At 43.9% G+C, this 19120-nt stretch overlaps 2 protein-coding genes across 4 annotated transcripts; both read right to left on the minus strand.

Annotated features, from left to right (window-relative positions):
- Nucleotides 1-2398: 2398 nt before the first annotated feature.
- LOC122820810 lies at nucleotides 2399-18827 on the minus strand (the record flags this gene model as incomplete). The annotated part of the gene is made up of 18 exons (XM_044098429.1): nucleotides 2399-3340; nucleotides 3816-3899; nucleotides 4017-4179; nucleotides 4312-4557; nucleotides 4967-5118; nucleotides 5207-5394; nucleotides 5480-5614; nucleotides 5687-5883; nucleotides 6026-6088; nucleotides 6170-6257; nucleotides 14249-14405; nucleotides 15136-15391; nucleotides 16318-16447; nucleotides 16556-16649; nucleotides 16832-16894; nucleotides 17147-17353; nucleotides 18528-18625; nucleotides 18797-18827. Coding segments are annotated over 17 exons (2352 nt in total), but the record flags the coding sequence as incomplete, so codon positions are not given.
- On the minus strand, nucleotides 6335-8595 carry LOC122820818. Of its 3 annotated transcripts, XM_044098441.1 has the most exons (3): nucleotides 6689-8595; nucleotides 6556-6614; nucleotides 6387-6419 (listed from the first exon to the last, which is right to left on the minus strand). In XM_044098441.1, the coding sequence occupies exon 1, from the start codon at nucleotides 8590-8592 to the stop codon at nucleotides 7309-7311; it is 1284 nt and encodes a 427-aa protein (XP_043954376.1). In that variant the 5' UTR covers nucleotides 8593-8595; the 3' UTR covers nucleotides 6387-6419; nucleotides 6556-6614; nucleotides 6689-7308. The 3 variants fall into 3 exon arrangements, with proteins under 3 accessions (XP_043954375.1, XP_043954376.1, XP_043954374.1); XM_044098440.1 differs by lacking the exon at nucleotides 6556-6614 and having other exon boundaries at nucleotides 6335-6478; nucleotides 6615-8595; XM_044098439.1 differs by having other exon boundaries at nucleotides 6556-8595.
- Nucleotides 18828-19120: the final 293 nt, after the last annotated feature.

Genomic DNA, 19120 nt, shown 5'->3' on the forward strand with positions numbered 1-19120 from the left:
TTAGTAAATTATGAACAGAACTGATGGGAGAAAACATGCATTTAAAACCACATATTAAAAACAAAAGGGAAAAAAGTCTTATAGACTGAAAAAATACCACAGTAGAATTAATTTATCATTTTCTTGAAGCTCTTCATCCAGCAGGTTTTATTCTATTGTGTTCCTGTAGTTTTAGGTGTTTGAGCAGAGAAGCAGCTAAATAAAAATAAAAAAAAATAAAGTTTGATTGATGCGCCACTGGTTCTCTCAGCTGTGGTTCTTTTTTATTCCTATTATATTTTATTTTTTCATTCTTGTGGTGCTGAACATGAAATAAAACAAACAGGATCTGAAAAATCTCTAACTTTTTCATCTTAAGAGAAAGTAAAGCAAAAGTAAAGAAAAGAATATTTAAATGAAAATGTTTTTGCTGTTTGAAAAGTTTTAGAATCGCTGAATTAAACTCATGAATCCACATCACAGAAACTGGTGTGTGTATTTCAGGAATCTTCAGCTAAAACTTCACCAGTATTTCCAGTCAGTTGAGTGCAATGTTTAAAAATAATATATTAATTACCATTTAATATTTTTAGTGTGATGAATTTATAAAATCTGCTTCATAACTACATATTTATTTACAATGCATAAAAACAAACTGAACTGTGTTTTTGTTTTTATCTCTGCCTGTCAATAAACTGGACTAAACTTTTTTTGTTTCAGGTTTCTGCCATAAATAGCAAACAGTTTTCTTTAAATTCAGGTTTCTGTGATTTAACTTCCTGTCAGAGCATCATTTCAGCTCCACAAACATCCTGAGGCTGAGATCAGGTTTTCACTCCAAAACCTTGAACTCTCTGTTCCTGAGCCACAGTTTGTCCATCTGAAGACTCCTTCATTTCCACAAAACGCTCTTTCATGATGATCTACTTTCTTTAGTGCAGCAATAACATGATGCTGCCGTTTTCCTGTAAACGTATCAACAGTTCCTTCAGTCAAATCATTTCATCAGTCCACCCTGTTTGCAGTTTAGTATTCAAGGATTCATCTGCTTATGGATTTTCTGTGAAGTTATTCACAAAAAAACGTTTTTAATTATTATTAATGGTTGTTAAAGGGTTATAATTTACTGATTATTTCATAGAATTTATCTAAAATATTTTAAAGAAAATGCATCTTTGGAAGCTGATCGAGAAAACAAGCTGTCTGGAAAAATATGAAAGTATGAATAGTTCTGGCCTTAGAGGTCCAAAGTTTTTATTTTCTCTGCTAAAATGTTCTCAACCATCATCTGCACAACTTACTATCTTTGTTTCTTTATTTTTCTGTAAAGCAGCTTGAATTATGTTAAGTATGAATGGAGCTAGACAAAAAAAATAAAAAATCAAGTTTATTTGTGCAGCACATTTCAGCAAGAAGGCAGATAAAATGATTTCCATCAGAAAAACAAACAAACAGCCGACAACTGGAGCGTTACATTTAGCCAAACATTGTTGATGTTTTATTAATAATGTTTCTGTAAGCAGGCGGGTTTTACTCCAGATTTAAAGGAACTCAGATTTCCTGAAGTTTGTTCCAGATTTGTGGTGTCTAGAAGCTGAATGCTGATTCTACGCTCCACCAGGGTCGTCTTGCTTTACAAGATGCTCAATCACTCCAGATAAAGACCAGTGGATCCAGAACCATAAAGTTTATCTGCTTCCTGGTTCTTACTGGAACTTTAAGACACAATCACTGTTTAAATCTTTTATTGAGCTGCATCAAAACCCAACATTAAAATTCTGATTCTACAGATTTTCATAGTCAAAATCATTTTGATCTGTATATAAAAATGATTGTCTTGATTCTGATATTTCACCCATAATCTAAAGATAGGAATTCATAAACTGAACATCATGTTTTAGTTTCAGAAGATAATCTCTTGTCCAAGCATTTACCTGTAAGGAGTAAAATCAGTTTTGTTGTTGCTGAGCAAAAAAATCTAATTTTCTGTGATGCATTTATATTTTCAGACATCCATATTATTTTGTCTGCTCATTTTTTAAAATCCTATCTTATTTCCATAAAATAATCCATCATCCATGTTTCAGGAGACACATATTGTGGATATTCAAACTGTGAGTGATTCCACAAAACTCAGCATCTCAACACGTTGGCACATTTACAACAAAACAAACAAAAAGAAAGGAAAAGTAAGGAATGTATAAAAACATCACAAACTTTCTCAGTAGGTTCTGAAATCCAACTTATTTTCCCGTCTTTGCTGACTGGAACGTTTTTCCTCTGCAGCTCAAAATGTGATTTGAAAAATGCTTTTGTTTTTATCTAAACTCATTAAAATTATAAATGTGTTTTAATTTTTCTTGATCCTGTTTAAAGTATTTTTTGTGTAGTGGTGAAAAAAAAGCAATAAATCCTTAAAAACTTTTAACAAATTTTAATGTTTATTTGCTGATTAAAACATGAATTACAACTTTAATCACCTTCATCCAAAGACGTTTACAGGATTATTATGAAAATAAAAATGTTTGATTAATAATCATTATTGCACACTTTAATATTTTAGTGATTAGAAATCAAAAGTGCTGATCTTTACGTCTCTGCTGCACATCAGATGTCCAACATGAAACCAAACAGAAAACAACAACAATCCATTCAAAGACTGAAGAAAAACTACAAAAGGACGAAAGCAGAATGTAAAAAATAATCATTTATTTTTGACCTCAAATGGTTTTTATTCTGTCTAAACTCAGAAGAATTAAATCAAAATGACCAGTTAAAGCTCGAATGTAATACAAATTGTAGCCACTAGAGGGGGAAGTGCTCCAGCTTTACATTTGTAAGAGTTAAAACTCTGCTGTAACTTTGTGAATTAATAATTTTATAGATGTTAAAAAGTGACACCGACCTACAAACTGGAGTTTCTGTAAATTCCAGCTGCAGAAGAAGAAAAGCGGTTCAGTAACAGCCACCAATCGCTGCTGAACCTTTACTGATCATTTAGACTAGAATGAAACCAAGTTCCTCCTCCTGATTGTAGAGCTGACTGAAACATTACAGCTCACTGTGAACCACTGCAGCCTCGTTCTGCTCTCTGTTTGCTGCTGTGCATTATGGGATGTTTCACCTCTACAGTGTGTTGAGCTCAGACAAGGTGAGAATCAAAAAGCTTCTTTCATTGAAGACCAACATTAAACTCTGATTGTTTTAGTGTTTCCCTCTCTTCCCTTCACCACATTTGATTAAAACAAAGAAACTCTCAGCAGTAGAACCGCTTTGGGTCAGAGATTTCCTCATCACCCCCAGGGTCTGGATCAGAACCGGTCCACAGACTGGGATCTTCATGGACTCTGAGCTCCTTCACCTGAAAAGACAACAGGAGCAAAGTTTGAACCCAAACTTCACAAACTGCTGTGACATCAGCTTTACAAGATGTTGAAAAGTATTTCCCCTCATGTTTCTAATAACTCAAACTTTGTGTGCAAAACTCAGGAAATCTTCCTTTAAAAAGCTCAACAGCAACATTTTGTCCCAAAAACAAACCCTGTCAAAAGTTCCAGTTGGTCTCTCTTCCCATCCATCAGGAACTTTGTCCATTTCTGTTTCTGTTTCCATTGAAGTGACGACTATCAGAGTTTTAGGTTTGAATTTTCATCTTCCTGCAGCCGTGTCTAAAAATCCAGCCGTGTTACCGTAAACCAGAGCACAAGTTACAACCCCTAGTGGAGAGTTGGAGCTACTGACCCACTGACCCCATCTGAGATCAACACTAGAGGATGGATGGGAATGAACAATTATAAATCTGAATCATAACATGTCAGAATAACTGACAGTCTTACCTAGGCAGTCCAGGCCATGCTGATGAAGGCAGCTGCTTCATCTCTGGACCTGACAAATCTACGTCTCCGACCTCCATCACACGTCTAGAAGAGAAGGAAGTCTGCATTTCAACGACTGTCAAAGCTGGGAGCTGAGCTTTGTCTCTCATAGTGTGTTAGCATCAAGCATCCTGAGGTGAGTGAGATTCAGAGAAGCTGCACCTTGACGCAGGTGTTCTCCTGTTTGATGCAGAGCTGCAGTTTGCAGTGCAGGTAGAGCTGAGCAGAACTGCCAGAGAACTGGAACATGTTGAAGGAGAAGGAGTTGGAGGTTCCCCCTCCGTTTCCCTCCACGCTCACCGTCTGGTCCTCAGGGATTGGACAACTGCTCACAAGCATCAAATCAAACGTTGGTGGTCGGATCAGAGAGGTCAGAAAGGTCAGAGAGGTCAGAAAGGTCAGAGAGGTCAAAGAGGTCAGAAAGGTCATGAAGGCTGAACATGGGGAGCCGTCTCACCCGTTCTTGATCAGGTAATATTTACGGCTAGCGCCGGGCCATTCCTGGTCTGTCGCCCAGCAGGAGTCCGTCACCATGGCAACGAGGTTTTCATCCAGGCCGTCGGCGTCCAGCTCCACCCAGATCTTCTGGTTCAGGTGAACTTCGGTGTTTGAGGTCACAGCTTGAGTTCGGTCGGCGTCGGTGTAGGACTTCATGGTCAGAGAGTATTTCCAAGGTCCGGATGAGACGAACTGAACCACAGAGCTGCAGAGGACACACACACACACACACACACACACACACACACACACACACGCGCGCGCACACACAGCTGCTTCTACTTCTGACGGCTCAAAGATTTTACTTTCCTCTCTGCGTCCAGCAGGTTTTTCCTGTTATGTGGAGCCGTGCTAGCCGTGTCCTATCATATATCTATGATAGGACAGCGTAGCTGCATCTAATATTTCATAGAGTGTTTAAGCTGTAAAATCTGTAAAATCACATTGACCTGAATCATAGAGCGAAAGGATTGGACTCTGTTGGATCAATCTATTCCTGCTTCTCGTTTGGAGGACAGAAAACTGACCAAACTATTCTGGAATGTTTTACTGAATCTTTTTCATCTGATTCTGAAACTAAAGCCACAAGTTTACCTGATGGGATCAACACCCACCTGTCTTTGACCCTGAAAGCCACCGTCTGTATGTCCGGCTGAGTCTCAACGCAGGAAAACCCAATGTTGACCTGGTCTTGGCGAGTGATTCCTCCAGAGGAGAGGTTCTGTGTCATGATGACGTTCTTGTAGATGGTTTGGCTGTTGTTGGTCTGCAAACAGAAACATTGACTCCGTACCAAAACCTGACCTGTGAAAGTTTCTTCCACATCCAGATCCAGAAGCAGAGCGCCAACCCACCGTGACCTCAGTCCCACAGAGGTTGGTGCTGTTGAAGCTGAAGGTCACCATGTGGGTCTGCTGGTCCATCTGACCTCTGCAGGTCGGTTCTTTGAGCTGTAAGACAGAGTAGTCGATGCCTTTGTCCTCCAGGAGACACCCGACCAGAGAGAGAGAAGCAGAGCTCTGCCTGCAGACCGGAGGATCACCTGGAGGTTACAGCGTTGGTGAGGAGAGGCAGTCAGAGGGTTTCTCCAAACATTCAGGCCTGTTCTCAGGTCACAGCTGTCCTACCCAAAGAGTTCGTCTCTCTGTACTTGGAGGCAAAAACGGCCCGACAGAAGCAGCGAGTTTCTCCTCCAGCTGTCTTCTCTCCACAGAACTCGTGATCGCTGCAGGTCCTGTCCTGACAGACGGCCCCAGGGGGCGCTGCAGAGCAGATGCATTACTGTGAAAAGCAGCAGCAGATGGATGGAGCAGATGGAGGGCAGCAGGTCTTACAGCACTGAGCCTTGGACCTCCAGTCCTCCGCTGCGGCGCTGCTCTGCAGGCTGCAGGCTCTGGCGTAGGCCTCCAGGAACCGACAGCTGAGGCCGTCCAGATCCGGATAGCGGCACAAAGTGTCTGTGCAGGCGGCCACGTAGGGCTCCGGGTTCACGGCGCAGGAGGAGAAGGGCGCCTCCTTCAGGAGGCTACAGCTGCTCCACATGGAGACAATCAATGATCAATAAACGGATTCATCTCCCATCAGAGCTGACGTCACGAGGCATCAAACACGATGAAACAAGAAGTTTCATCAGAGAGAAACTCAGAGGAAAGTTTCTGGATCAATGTGCTCACCGTTCAGCCATCTTGGTGCAGTTGATGGTAGAGTCATTAGCGTCGCTGTACTGCGCCTCACAGCTAGGGGGCGACACACAACAAGGTCAGGACCGATTCCTGAGTTTACCTGCAGTCCGTCCGTCCAGCAGCAGTCGGTCTGACCTGGTGGAGCCGTCCTCAGAGAGCCGCTCTTCACTCAGAGACCTGCTGGCGTTTCCACACAGACCCTGCAGAGCCAGTCCATCAGAACCTGGACGGGTTCAGGACGCAGCGAGAGACAATCAGCGTCAGACTGCAGGACAGCAGCGTTCCTCATGTAACCTCAATAATTGTAATCGCGTACTTCGATCGGGTCTGCGTTGTGTTAATAATGAGCCAGGAGACAGGATGAGATGGAATGCTGTTTATCCCTCTGTGTGGAACAGAATAGAAACTGATCAGGGATCAGGATAATCACCGCGGGTACAGCACCTCGCGCCCATTTCTCATAAACTGGCCAACGGCCGTATTTAATACATTAATATTAAAAGAAATAAAACAATATGTACCTGTGTGGAACAGAATAGAAACTGATCAGGGATCAGGATAATCACCGCGGGTACAGCACCTTACAAAGAATAGCATTTTGTTAGCATCAAGCTAACATAACATTTCACTAGAGCGTTAAGTCAGTGAACCTACCTCGCGCCCATTTCTCATAAACTGGCAACGAGCTGTCTGTGTCCACTACATTTAACGCTACCAACCACCAGAAGGGGGTGCTGTTTCGCCCATTACACATGAACCTAAACTTGGGAGTAATGACAAGTGGAATTCTCTACTACAACATTAACTATGTTACACTCCCTCCTGCCGAATTCCACTTGCCCCATTACAACAAGCAAAACAAAACAACAATTGAAAAAGCAAGATAAAGAAAGAAGAAGAAAAGAAAAAAAGTATAGTAACATCACAGGTACAAATGCACAAAATGGAGTAAGACCACTATTCAAATGCACAGGAAACCAATGCACAGCTACCGTTTCCAAAGTCGCTTGTGAGGTACAATCACATTAAATTCACAGTTACAAATACCCAGTCACTTAGACTATCCCATGAGGATCAGTATGAGAAAAGGTTGGCCAGACCCCACCTACATACATCGGGGGGAAAAAAAATATGCCCATTTACATATTTTGTTAACATGTAACTGCAAACTCACCTCTCAAATAGCAAAACAAACATGAAATATCAAAATTGTTACAAAACCTCACGGTCAAAATAGAAACAAATAAAACTGTAGTTTTATAATTAAGAACTGATCAAACCAATGCCGTTCTATGGTGCATCATTTCAATAAGTCTAGTCACTGGTCTTAACAGTCGCCCAGCTCTAGATCTAGGGGCAGTCGCACCATCAACTACTGTCACTGTAGCAGTACTAGTAGCAGGTACATCATTGAAAGTGACAGTAACAGGAGCCGTAAAGGCCTCTGGGCAAGCCATTAGGACTGCTGAGCAACCAGAGTCTGCTGAACTGCTGTCCATCAAAGCAGCTCCATCAGGGGGTTGCAATTGATCAGGGACTGGGTGGGCTAGAGGCAACACCCTGCCCTCTGATAGGGCATTAGTAGGTTCTGTGGCTCCCTCCAGCACGGTGCCGTCCACCTGCTCAGCATCTTCTGCGTCTGTCTCACTGCCTGCTCCCAAAGGTAGGTCAGATACCCACACTCTTGTTCTAAACTCTGCTGAGTCAGAAATAACATCACTGATTGCTGACTTCTCAACACTGAGGTCAAGGGAACTTGATGTTGGAGACAGAACAACCTCCTCCTGGTCATCCTGAGGCAACGGCAGAAAGTTTATCGACATTATCAGATTGCGGTGGACCACTTTTACTTGACCTGTAGTGGGGTTCTGGATCCTGAAGGTGTGATTCTCATCATCCTTTCCAACCACCACATACACTGTGCTGTCCCAGTGGTCAGCAAGCTTCCTTTTTCCACGTTCTCCTTTGTTGGCCAGCAGCACTCTGTCGTTCACTTCCACTGGTACACCACGTACTCTACGGTTGTATAGCTCGGTGTGACGCTGGAGCTGCTTAGTTGCAGTTGACTGGGCTATAGCCATAGCTTCTCTCATGTCCTTTCGCAGGGACTCAACGTAGCGATCATAGTCCACCACCTCCGGATCACTGAGCACTGAACCAAAGATGACATCCACTGGAAGACGTGGCACCCTCCCGAACATGAGCAGAAACGGTGCATATCCTGTCGTCTCATGCACTGTACAATTGTAGGCGAATGTCAGAGATTTCAGGGCCTCAGGCCAACGATGTTTAGCTCTTGGTGGCAGTGCTCGAATCATGTTGCCTAAAGTCCGGTTCATTCTCTCACACGAGCCATTACCCATAGGGTGATAAGGCGTAGTGTGGGACTTTTGCACGCCCGCCACATTCAGCAACTCTGCAATGAGCGAACTCTCAAAACTGGCCCCCTGGTCGGAATGTAGTCGCTTGGGAAACCCATAGATGCAGAAATAGTTGTTCCACAGCTGGTGTGCGACAGCTTTAGCTGACTGATTGGGGCACAAGAAAGCGTGCGCCATCTTTGTGAAGTGGTCAGTAGCCACATTCAGTGAATTGTTTGAACAATCCTCAGCAGTCCAGAAATCAATACTGACAAGTTCCAGAGGTTCAGAGGTCCTTATGTTTTTCAAAGGAGCTCTGGCTTCCGGCTCTGGTGACTTGCTGACAACACACCGTCTGCAGTGTTGTACATACTCAGTAACATCATGCACTAGGCCAATCCAATAAAACCTCTGTCTTGTCAGGTACAGGGTCCGTTGCTGACCCTGGTGACCAGCCTCATCGTGAACACCTTGTAAGACCTTCTGGCGCAGTGAGTGGGGGACAATATAAAGGTAGGACTTTTTCTTTGTGACAGGGTTTTTAGCTACCCGGTACAGAACTCCATCTCTCAATGTAAGCTTTTCCCAGCCTTTCAAAAGCTTGAGAACTTCTGATGACTCCTTGACACGTTCCCTCCTGGAAGGTCTCCACTTTCTCTCCACAAAGAAGATCACCCTACTTAGAACTGGGTCATTTCTCTGCCTCTCCTGCAACACTTCAAGTGAGAGCACCTCAGAGTTGACCTTTGGTGTTGTTAGAACAGTCTGTGAGAACTGTGGCAGGAGAAGAGCATGTGGACACACCGCAGGGCCACTTTCACTGCATCCCTGGAGTACAGCAGCAACCTCCAGTGATGATACTGCTCCTGTCTTAACAACAGCCACACCCTGAGATAGTTGTAGGTCACACTCAAATACTTCAGGTGGGTTGGCCGACCAGCGAAACACCTCCTGGATCCCATTAGCACCAACCCCTGCAGCCTCTGCCAGCAGCTTGTCATAAGGCACTCTTGTCAATCGGTGGGACGTACTAGACTGTACGAAGCGCTCTCTGCTAAGGGCGTCAGCCACCACATTCTTTGATCCAGGGATGTACTTGATGTCGAACTGGAATGGCGCCAACCTAGCGATCCACCTCTGCTCACACGCATCAAGCCGAGCCTTGGACAGGATGTAAGTTAGTGGATTATTGTCCGTCCACACGGTGAATTGGTGACCTCTCAACCAGTGATGGAACTTGTCACACACCGCCCATTTTAAGGCGAAGAATTCCAATCGGTGCGCTGGATATTTAGATTGGGCATAGCTTAGCGATTTGCTTGCAAAAGCAATCGGTCTGGCTGTTGCACCACCAGCAGGCACTTGTGACAGGACTGCACCAAGTCCATCGGTGGAAGCATCCACAGACAGGAGAAAAGGCTCACTGAAGTTTGGGTGGGCGAGCACCACACGGTCTAGCAAAGCCTGCTTCAGTTGAAGGAAAGCCTGCTGACAATCTGCCGTCCAATCCTCAGCACGGAGCTGTTTGCGGATTTGGCGGCGTTAAATCCCACCTCCACGCGGACCTTTAGCGCATGAGATCAGCCGAAACAATGGTTTGGCCATAGCAGAACACCCCTCAATAAACTGCTGGTAGTAGACTACCATGCCAAGGAAGGAGCGGACCTTCCTCTGTGAGGGAATATTTGTGCCAACCTCCATAAGGTCTGACTCAGTAATGTCGGCTATAGCAGTCACTTTATCAGGGTCAGACTGGATCCCATCTATACTGATGATATGACCGAGAAACTTCACTGACCTCCTCAGAAAGTGGCATTTCTTTGGAGCGAGCTTGAGGTTATGGTTCTGGAGTCTCTGGAAGACCATGTGCAGACGCTCAAGCGCTAGGTCTTCTGTTGGAGCAAACACCAGGACATCATCCAGATAGCACAACAAGCTCATGAAGTTCTGGTCACCGAAGATATTTAGCATCATTCTCATAAATGTCGCCGGACTATTACATAGTCCCTGAGGCATCCGATTATACTCGTACAATCCAAACGGCGATGTAAAGGCAGTGTATTTTCGGTCAGCCTCATGCACTTCCACATTGTAATAGCCGGAAGTCAAATCCATAGTTGAGAAAAAGGCATTGCCCCCCAAGGCTGCTAGAGCATCAGCTGGATGAGGGAGTGGATGGGCATCCTTGACAGTGCGTGCATTGATCCATCGAAAATCATTACAGATCCGTAAGTCACCCGACTTCTTCCACACGATTACCAGTGGAGATGCAAACTCACTGCTAGACTTTCGTATGATTTCACGCTCCTCCATCTCATCCAGTGCCTCTCTCAATTTTTCATACTGGGTTGGTGGTATGCGCCGACATGGCAATCTGAATGGTTTCTCATCCATGACTCTGATGCGATGTAGAAAACCAGTGGCTTTACCACAATCCAGTTTGTCCCTTGAGAAGATCGACTGGTATTGAACAATGAGCTCAGCCAGTTTAGCTTTATATTCCGGGGCAATGTCACATGACTCAATGTCTACATCCGAAAGTCCCAGTTCTCTTAGCATTGCCTGAGGGGTGTCAACTGTGCACGGTGTCACAAGGTGAGGACTATCTGGCAAGGTGGAGTCCTCTGAGACGAGGCTGTGTCTCGTACTGTCGTCCAGCGGCACTTGTATGTGTTGATGAACGCCAAGGTGGGAATCAGCAAACATCTCCACTGAACAACAAGTACACACATCAGCCAACTTAGCATTACGTCTCAAGGTAACCGGCTTGTCTGATGGATTAATGACCTTTAATGGGAGCCACCCATCTGCTCTTAGAATTGACACCGACCTCCCCACTAAAACTGTTCTCGGTTTAGATCTCGCTGTTGTTGGCTCCACCACAACAGTACATCCAGCCAACAGATCATTCACCTGAGGCAACTTGCCCCAAATCAGATGCTCTGTCATTGGTTCAAGAGTAACTGCTCGCTTGATTTTGACAGTTCCAACTGCATTATGGACGTCTTCATCAGCAGCTTCCACCCTTGCCAACAAGCCTAGCATTTTCTGCTCTGCTGCACTTCTGCCACAGAGTGCTGTGGGGCCCTGGTCTGGGAGATCTTGCCTCAACTTAAACCTGTTAATGACGTATCTCAACAGGTTACTGCCTACAATCAGTTCTTCATTCTGGTTCTCAACAATCAGTGTCGGGACAATCACTTTGCAGTCATAAAGACTCATCTCCAGATCACACATACCAGAAGGTAAGGTCCTGGACCCCCCGCACCCAATCAACACAGTGGTTGTTGGCTCAAGGGTGGGGCTCCTTAAAACATCCCTATGTAACAGCTGAGGTATTACTTTAGAGCTCAGTGTGCACGCCATCGACCCACTATCTAGCAAGGCTCTGACCGTAACCACTCCTCCCAGTGTCACATCTTCATAAAACAAGTTGTCATGCTGTTTGAGTCTCTGAATGTTTTGGAATATTGGTGTATATCCCATATCTCTCACTTCATATGCACTTTGACATATGGACTCCATGTCATCTTCAACATTTGGAACAGGGGGATCACTTTTAGGCCCAACACTTTCCCCCACCACGTGCAGGCCAGTCAGTTTTCCTGAGACTGCACCACCTGCTTATTGCTCCCAGGCTTCCTCACCCCATTCCCTGGACACTCTGTTCGGATATGGTCAGGTGCAAAACAGCTAAAGCACAGATGGTTGGATCTGCAGTGGTACTGAGTAGTGTGTCCACCATCGCTGCACACAGCACAAGGTACGGCAGGCTTTACTTTTGTCGGCTGGTCCCTCTGGCTGTGTACCTTGAACCTACTCTGAAACTTGTGCTGTTGTGGCTGCTCTTCCAGAACACGTTCGAGCAGAGCAATGACCCGGTCCAGGCGGTCCGGCGAGTTCTCAGCTGTCTTCCCAACAGGTGGTGCAACAACTGGAGCTGGAGGTAGTACTTCAGTATTGAGTGTTGCACTTTGCACCGAGGAGGTGACTTCCTGGTGCTGGGAAGACAGGACACTTGGCATTGTGTGCTTGGTTAATCGCTTGCGATTTCTGCAGTGCTCAACAAGCTTCTCATGAATGTCAGCCACTGTCCAGTCCTTCAGCTGCCTACATTTGAATATGAGCGAGAGTTCAGGATCAGGGCAGTTCTGGATAAACATGGCAGCTAGATCACAGGCCAGAGAGTCAAAAGCCTTATTTTGTCTCTTTAAAGAGTCCTCTGTCACATCCAAAGCTCTGTTGAGTCTCAGCCAATAGTCAAAGGGATGTTCGTTGGGGTGGGGCACAGTAGCATAAAAGTCCGCTAAGGGCAAGCTAGAGGACATAGTGTCGCTGAAGTGCTGCTTCAGTATCTCAAAAATGGGTTCAGGTCCTGTAGTCAGATTTAAAACTGGCTTACTGCGTATGCCAACTTTAACTACTTCATGTGCCCTCCCCACCAGCTTAGACATGACCTCATCAGCCTGTTCAGCCACAGGGATGCTTTTCTTTCTCATATAAGACAACATCATAACCTCCCACTCTTGGACTGAACATGAATCATGATCCCCTTTAAAACTCACAGGTTCTTTCACATCAGGGCGAACAATGACATTTAACATGGCAGACTCGTTAGCTGTAGCTCCAACCACCCCTGGACCCATTGTATTACTCAAACGGGTCTCAATGCAAGATGCAATACTTTCACCGATAGAAACTCCAATTGAAGCTATGTCATTCAAAAGTCTGCCATCAACATCATACTGTGGAGCATCAACAGTGTCGTTAACTCTTTCACCCAAATAAACAAAATTTGATTTTGGTGTGGATGCTCCTGGGGTATTCAAAAACAAACCCCTACCTCTAGCAACTGTAGGCATAGGAGTAAACATGCTAAATCCCCTCCCCCTACCAAAAGAGTTGTTGTTTGCCATAACTCAGCACAAAACTTTTTTTTTTTTTTTTTTTTTGAGCACTTACAAATTAAACACAGCGGCAAAAGTGCACCTTCAACAAATAAAACCCGAGTGAAAAGGCTGTAAAAACACTCAAACTAATTTTGTCTCAAAGTGCCCCTCCTTAATAATCACAGCCCAGCTATACATTAGCTCTGCGCAACAAAACAAAACAGTGAAAATAATAACAAAAAAAAACAATAACTCCACACTTTCAAGACTGACTACCGAAGCAGTGAAGAGTCCAAACAGAGCACCGTGTCTGATAACCGATGCGCCGCTCACGATCCGCTGAGGCGCCAGGAAGTAGACGCATCCGCCCGCGCTGGCGTAGTTGAAGACGGGTCACAGGCACCAATGTAACCTCAATAATTGTAATCGCGTACTTCGATCGGGTCTGCGTTGTGTTAATAATGAGCCAGGAGACAGGATGAGATGGAATGCTGTTTATCCCTCTGTGTGGAACAGAATAGAAACTGATCAGGGATCAGGATAATCACCGCGGGTACAGCACCTCGCGCCCATTTCTCATAAACTGGCCAACGGCCGTATTTAATACATTAATATTAAAAGAAATAAAACAATATGTACCTGTGTGGAACAGAATAGAAACTGATCAGGGATCAGGATAATCACCGCGGGTACAGCACCTTACAAAGAATAGCATTTTGTTAGCATCAAGCTAACATAACATTTCACTAGAGCGTTAAGTCAGTGAACCTACCTCGCGCCCATTTCTCATAAACTGGCAACGAGCTGTCTGTGTCCACTACATTTAACGCTACCAACCACCAGAAGGGGGTGCTGTTTCGCCCATTACACATGAACCTAAACTTGGGAGTAATGACAAGTGGAATTCTCTACTACAACATTAACTATGTTACACTCAGGAACCAAACTCATCTGATGCTCTGTACCTTCCAGGTGGATCTGAGCCGTGGAGCCGTCAAAGAAGACAGAAGCAGAGAAGTTGGACAGGGACGCCTGGACAGTGACTCCAGTTTGGTCCTTGGAGAGCTTCACACCGAGACCCGTCTGAACCGAGCCGTTGAGGGCCAGCGGCGAGCCGTTCAGCTGCGACCACAGAGACACAGCGGACTGTCAGAAACCTGGAGGTCTGTCTGGGGAAAGGAGCTGCAGGCGAGTCTGGAGGGGCTTCAGAAGGAGGCGCCCCCTGCTGGTGAAGCAGCAGAGAGACGCTGCTTCACCTACAAACTTCAGAATACAGCGGACCTGTGACTGAACAGCTCTGGAATGGTTCTGTAGCATGAGGACAGCTTTAACACACACACACACACAAACACACACACACACACACACACACACACACACACACACACACACACACACACACACACTGAATGGCTGAAATGAATTTTGAACCAAGTGAAAAAGTTAAATCAAACTGAATCTGACTTTTGTTTTCAGCTAAAACTCAGAAAATATTTTTTATAAATTATCTTTATTATCAAAGCTGATAGAAAAAAAAAAGTCCAAAACTGTTTCAGTTATTTTGGGTTTAGGAGATAAAAAACCACAAAAACTATAAAATCGAAGATTTTTTTATTCCAAACTTTTAAATTAGGAAATTTAATCTTCAAATTCATTGCTGGTGTTTTTCCAGCTGTGAACATTTAAAATGATTTTGTTTTAATTCATGTCCGTCTCTTATAAGTATCAGTTTGCTCTTTAGCAGCAGAAACAGTTGCATGTGTTTCATGCAACTGTTTCCCCCAGGACCCCAGGACCCCAGGATCCAGATTACGGCCCTGCTGGAAGCCATGAAGTTTCTGCAGCGGCTCACCAGAACTCTGCCTCCTTGTTCCAGCTGGATGTGAACGGCCGACCCGTTCAGTCGCAGCGTCACGCCGTCCAGGAAGCTCACGTCTTTACGGCGCCGCTCCTGGAAGCGGGCCAGAACCTGGAAGTCTGGGCCCGATGGGAACCTCAGCAGAGAGTACCAACACCGGTCCTTCACAGAGTTCTGCTGGCCCTGGAAGTCCACCACAGCCGGACCCGTCACCGTGCAGACGGAGCCCAACGAGGAGATGGAGGAGCAGCTGGTGGAGGCAGAAACAAACATCAAGACCTGCTGCTGAGGGCCACAGCCACCGGGGGGCGCTCTACTCCTCCAGCTCTCTGGATCAGTAGTCAGTATGTTACTGAGGTCTGACTGATGTGGAGAACTTTAGACCAACTGCTGGGCAGAAAGACTCATTTCAGCCTCACTTCCTGCTGCTCCTTCACAATAAAAGCTCATTTAACAATTCCTGCTGCTCCTTCACAATAAAAGCTCATTTAACAATTCCTTCTGCTCCTTCACAATAAAAGCTCATTTAACACTTCCTTCTGCTCCTTCACAATAAAAGCTCATTTAACACTTCCTGCTGCTCCTTCACAATAAAAGCTCATTTAACACTTCCTTCTGCTCCTTCACAATAAAAGCTCATTTAACACTTCCTGCTGCTCCTTCACAATAAAAGCTCATTTAACACTTACTGCTGCTCCTTCACAATAAAAGCTCATTTAACACTTCCTTCTGCTCCTTCACAATAAAAGCTAATTTAACACATCCTTCTGCTCCTTCACAATAAAAGCTCATTCAACTCTTCCTGCTGCTCCTTCACAATAAAAGCTCATTTAACACATCCTTCTGCTCCTTCACAATAAAAGCACATTTAACACTTTCTGCTACTCCTTCACAATAAAAGCTCATTTAATACTTCCTTCTGCTCCTTCACAATAAAAGCTCAATTATCACTTCCTGCTGCTCCTTTAAACTTGATGCTTGCTGTGAAACAGATGACAGCTCCACTGTAATGTAACTTCATGAGTCAAATATTAAAACACATTTTTCTCCCTCTCACTTTTCAAATACAAAATCAATCAATCAATTTTATTTATAAAACACCTTCATGCAGCTCAAAGTGCTGCTGTTAGTAGCAGGACTTTGAGCGTGTAAATAAGTAAAAATGACCATATTTACACGCCGTTGCCTTGACAACGCTCCGTGGGCCCACAGGTGGTTTCCTGGAGGACTGCTCTCTGAGAACAGGTGAGAGTCCTGCAGGTTTGTGGATCAGAGCTGACAACGTCTCCAGGTCTGAACAGAACGCCTGAGAAACGAAGGAAGAGACAGAAAACTCTCAAAAATTCAGTTTATCTGAGGAAAAACTGTTTCACAGAATCTCAAAGTTCAGGTTTGGATCCAGAGGTTCACTGACCTGATGACCTGCAGCCACTCAGATCTGCGAATACGTAGAAGTTTGTAACATTCAGAGTGAAAACTTTGTTTCCGTTCACCAGAAAATCAGGGAACTGCAGAACAACAGAGTCAGAACCACAGAGATTCAACACAGAATAAAACTGATTTCTTTAAAAATGTCTTGATAAAAACTGAAAATAATCAGGAATATTTTCAGGGAGACGTTTAGATCTGACAATGTTTAATTATTAACTCAAAGATTTTCTTGTATTTTGTAAAATATGTAAAGACTCACCTGTGATTGAGTTGAATCCCCAAAAACAGCTTGTGATCCGAAGTTTACTAGAATAATATAGTACTAAAAACATACAATAAAACAGTCAGCAGGTTTGACCCAGTCAAAGGATTTACACAAAATGTCTTTGCATGAAACTTAATTACATTATAGATGATATAAACAATGAATAAAATATAAGAACTAAATGTAAACAGCTGCAGATTCACAAACTCATACAGTTCTATCAGTTCATTCATTTTCTTCCATCGATGTTTTGTGTTTAAGTTATTTCTAAAACCAGAAAACAGATTTAAATCTCTGAACAGAACTTACTGCAGAGATTCTAAACCTATTGTAGCACGTCCCATTGTTGTTAATGGATGGCAGATTCTTGCGGATGTCCTGTTCAGAACTGTAATCCAAGCTATAAATTTCAAACAATGCATTCCCTGTTTGAGGCGCCACCAAACAGTCTCCTCTGCTCTGAGGGTCATAAAAGCCGTTGAAACAGAGAACAAAGTTCTTACTGGTGAAGTTCACCTGAAAAAACAGAAACACAAAAAGTCAAAGAAAAATCGACCCACAAAGATTCATCAGGAAGAAATTCATTGAAGAAAAGAGTCTGGAAGTCCTGAGGAATAAAACTCTACAGATCAGTTTCTGATTAAATGAACAGGAATCCTCTGGACTCCTACTTCCTGTGTTTGCTTCAAAATAAAAGCATGCAGACTCAGAGATCAGAATCTGCAGAGGAAACAAAGATTAAAACCAAAGAAAAGAAAAGAAGAGAAAAACAGCAGAGAGACCTTCATCATCATCATCATCATCATCATCACCATCACCATCATCATCATCATCATCATCATCACCATCACCATCACCATCATCATCATCATCATCATCATCATCATCATCACCATCATCACCATTATCATCATCATCATCACCATCATCACCATTATCATCATCATCACCTTCATCATCATTATCATCATCATCATCATCACCTTCATCACCATTATCATCATCATCATCATCACCATCATCACCATTATCATCATCATCATCACCATCATCACCATTATCATCATCATCACCTTCATCATCATCATCATCATCATCATCATCACCATCATCACCATTATCATCATCATCATCACCATCATCACCATAATCATCATCATCACCATCATCATCACCATCATCATCATCATCATCACCATCATCATCATCACCATCATCATCATCATCATCATCATCATCATCACCATCACCATCATCATCATCATCATCACCATCACCATCATCATCATCACCATCATCACCATCATCACCATTATCATCATCATCACCACCACCATCATCATCATCATCACCATCATCATCATCACCATCATCATCATCATCATCATCATCATCATCACCATCACCATCACCATCATCATCATCATCATCATCATCATCATCATCATCACCATCACCATCATCATCATCACCATCATCATCATCATCATCATCATCATCATCATCATCACCATCATCATCATCATCATCATCATCATCACCATCATCACCATCATCATCATCACCACCACCATCATCATCATCATCATCATCATCATCATCTTCATCATCATCATAAGTCTTCATCAGCTCTATCAAACGTGCTGACTGAGCAATAACCAGTAGAGTTTCATCCAGTCGTTTTACTCACATAAACTTGTTCGTATTTCTGTCCAAAGTACGTGATGGGGCATGAACTGATGTTCAGCTCTGTGTTATTACTTAATACTGTAATCTGTCCAGCAGCTCCTGAAACATGGAGACACATGAGATGAGAACCAGAGTCTGGCAGCAACACGACAATCTGTAGATGATAAACCAGCATCAGTTGGTCTGTTTGGAGACAAAGATGGCAGCAGGAGCTCCGTTCCTCCAGCATCACTGACTCAGCAGAAACTGCTTCTAACTGCAGGAACTCACCTGGCAGCCAAATGGCAGCAGAGAGGAAGAGGAGCAGGAGGCGGAGCATGTTGGAGGCGACCAATCAGAGAGCTGGAAATCAGAACATCACATGAATCATAAATCAGTTTTTACTTTCTGCTGAGTTTATTGTTGAAGTTTGAACGTCTCGTTTTATTTCAGTCATGAATGTATAATTTTGAGGCAGAATCTGTGGCTGGGTTTGTCTTCCCTGCAGGTGGGGAAGGAACCTGGGGCAGGGGGCCACAGGGACACCTGCAGGGGCCACATATGTCCCCTCCACAAACACAGGCTGTAAAGTTACTGACAACAAGGCAGATGAAT

The sequence above is a fragment of the Gambusia affinis genome, linkage group LG18 (assembly GCF_019740435.1).
Source record: "Gambusia affinis linkage group LG18, SWU_Gaff_1.0, whole genome shotgun sequence".
Taxonomy (NCBI): domain Eukaryota; kingdom Metazoa; phylum Chordata; class Actinopteri; order Cyprinodontiformes; family Poeciliidae; genus Gambusia; species Gambusia affinis.

What these genes read in the sequence shown, in the direction of transcription:
- LOC122820818 (XM_044098440.1), bottom strand. Translation starts at nt 8,592, where the DNA reads ATGGCGCACGCTTTCTTGTGCCCCAATCAGTCAGCTAAAGCTGTCGCA.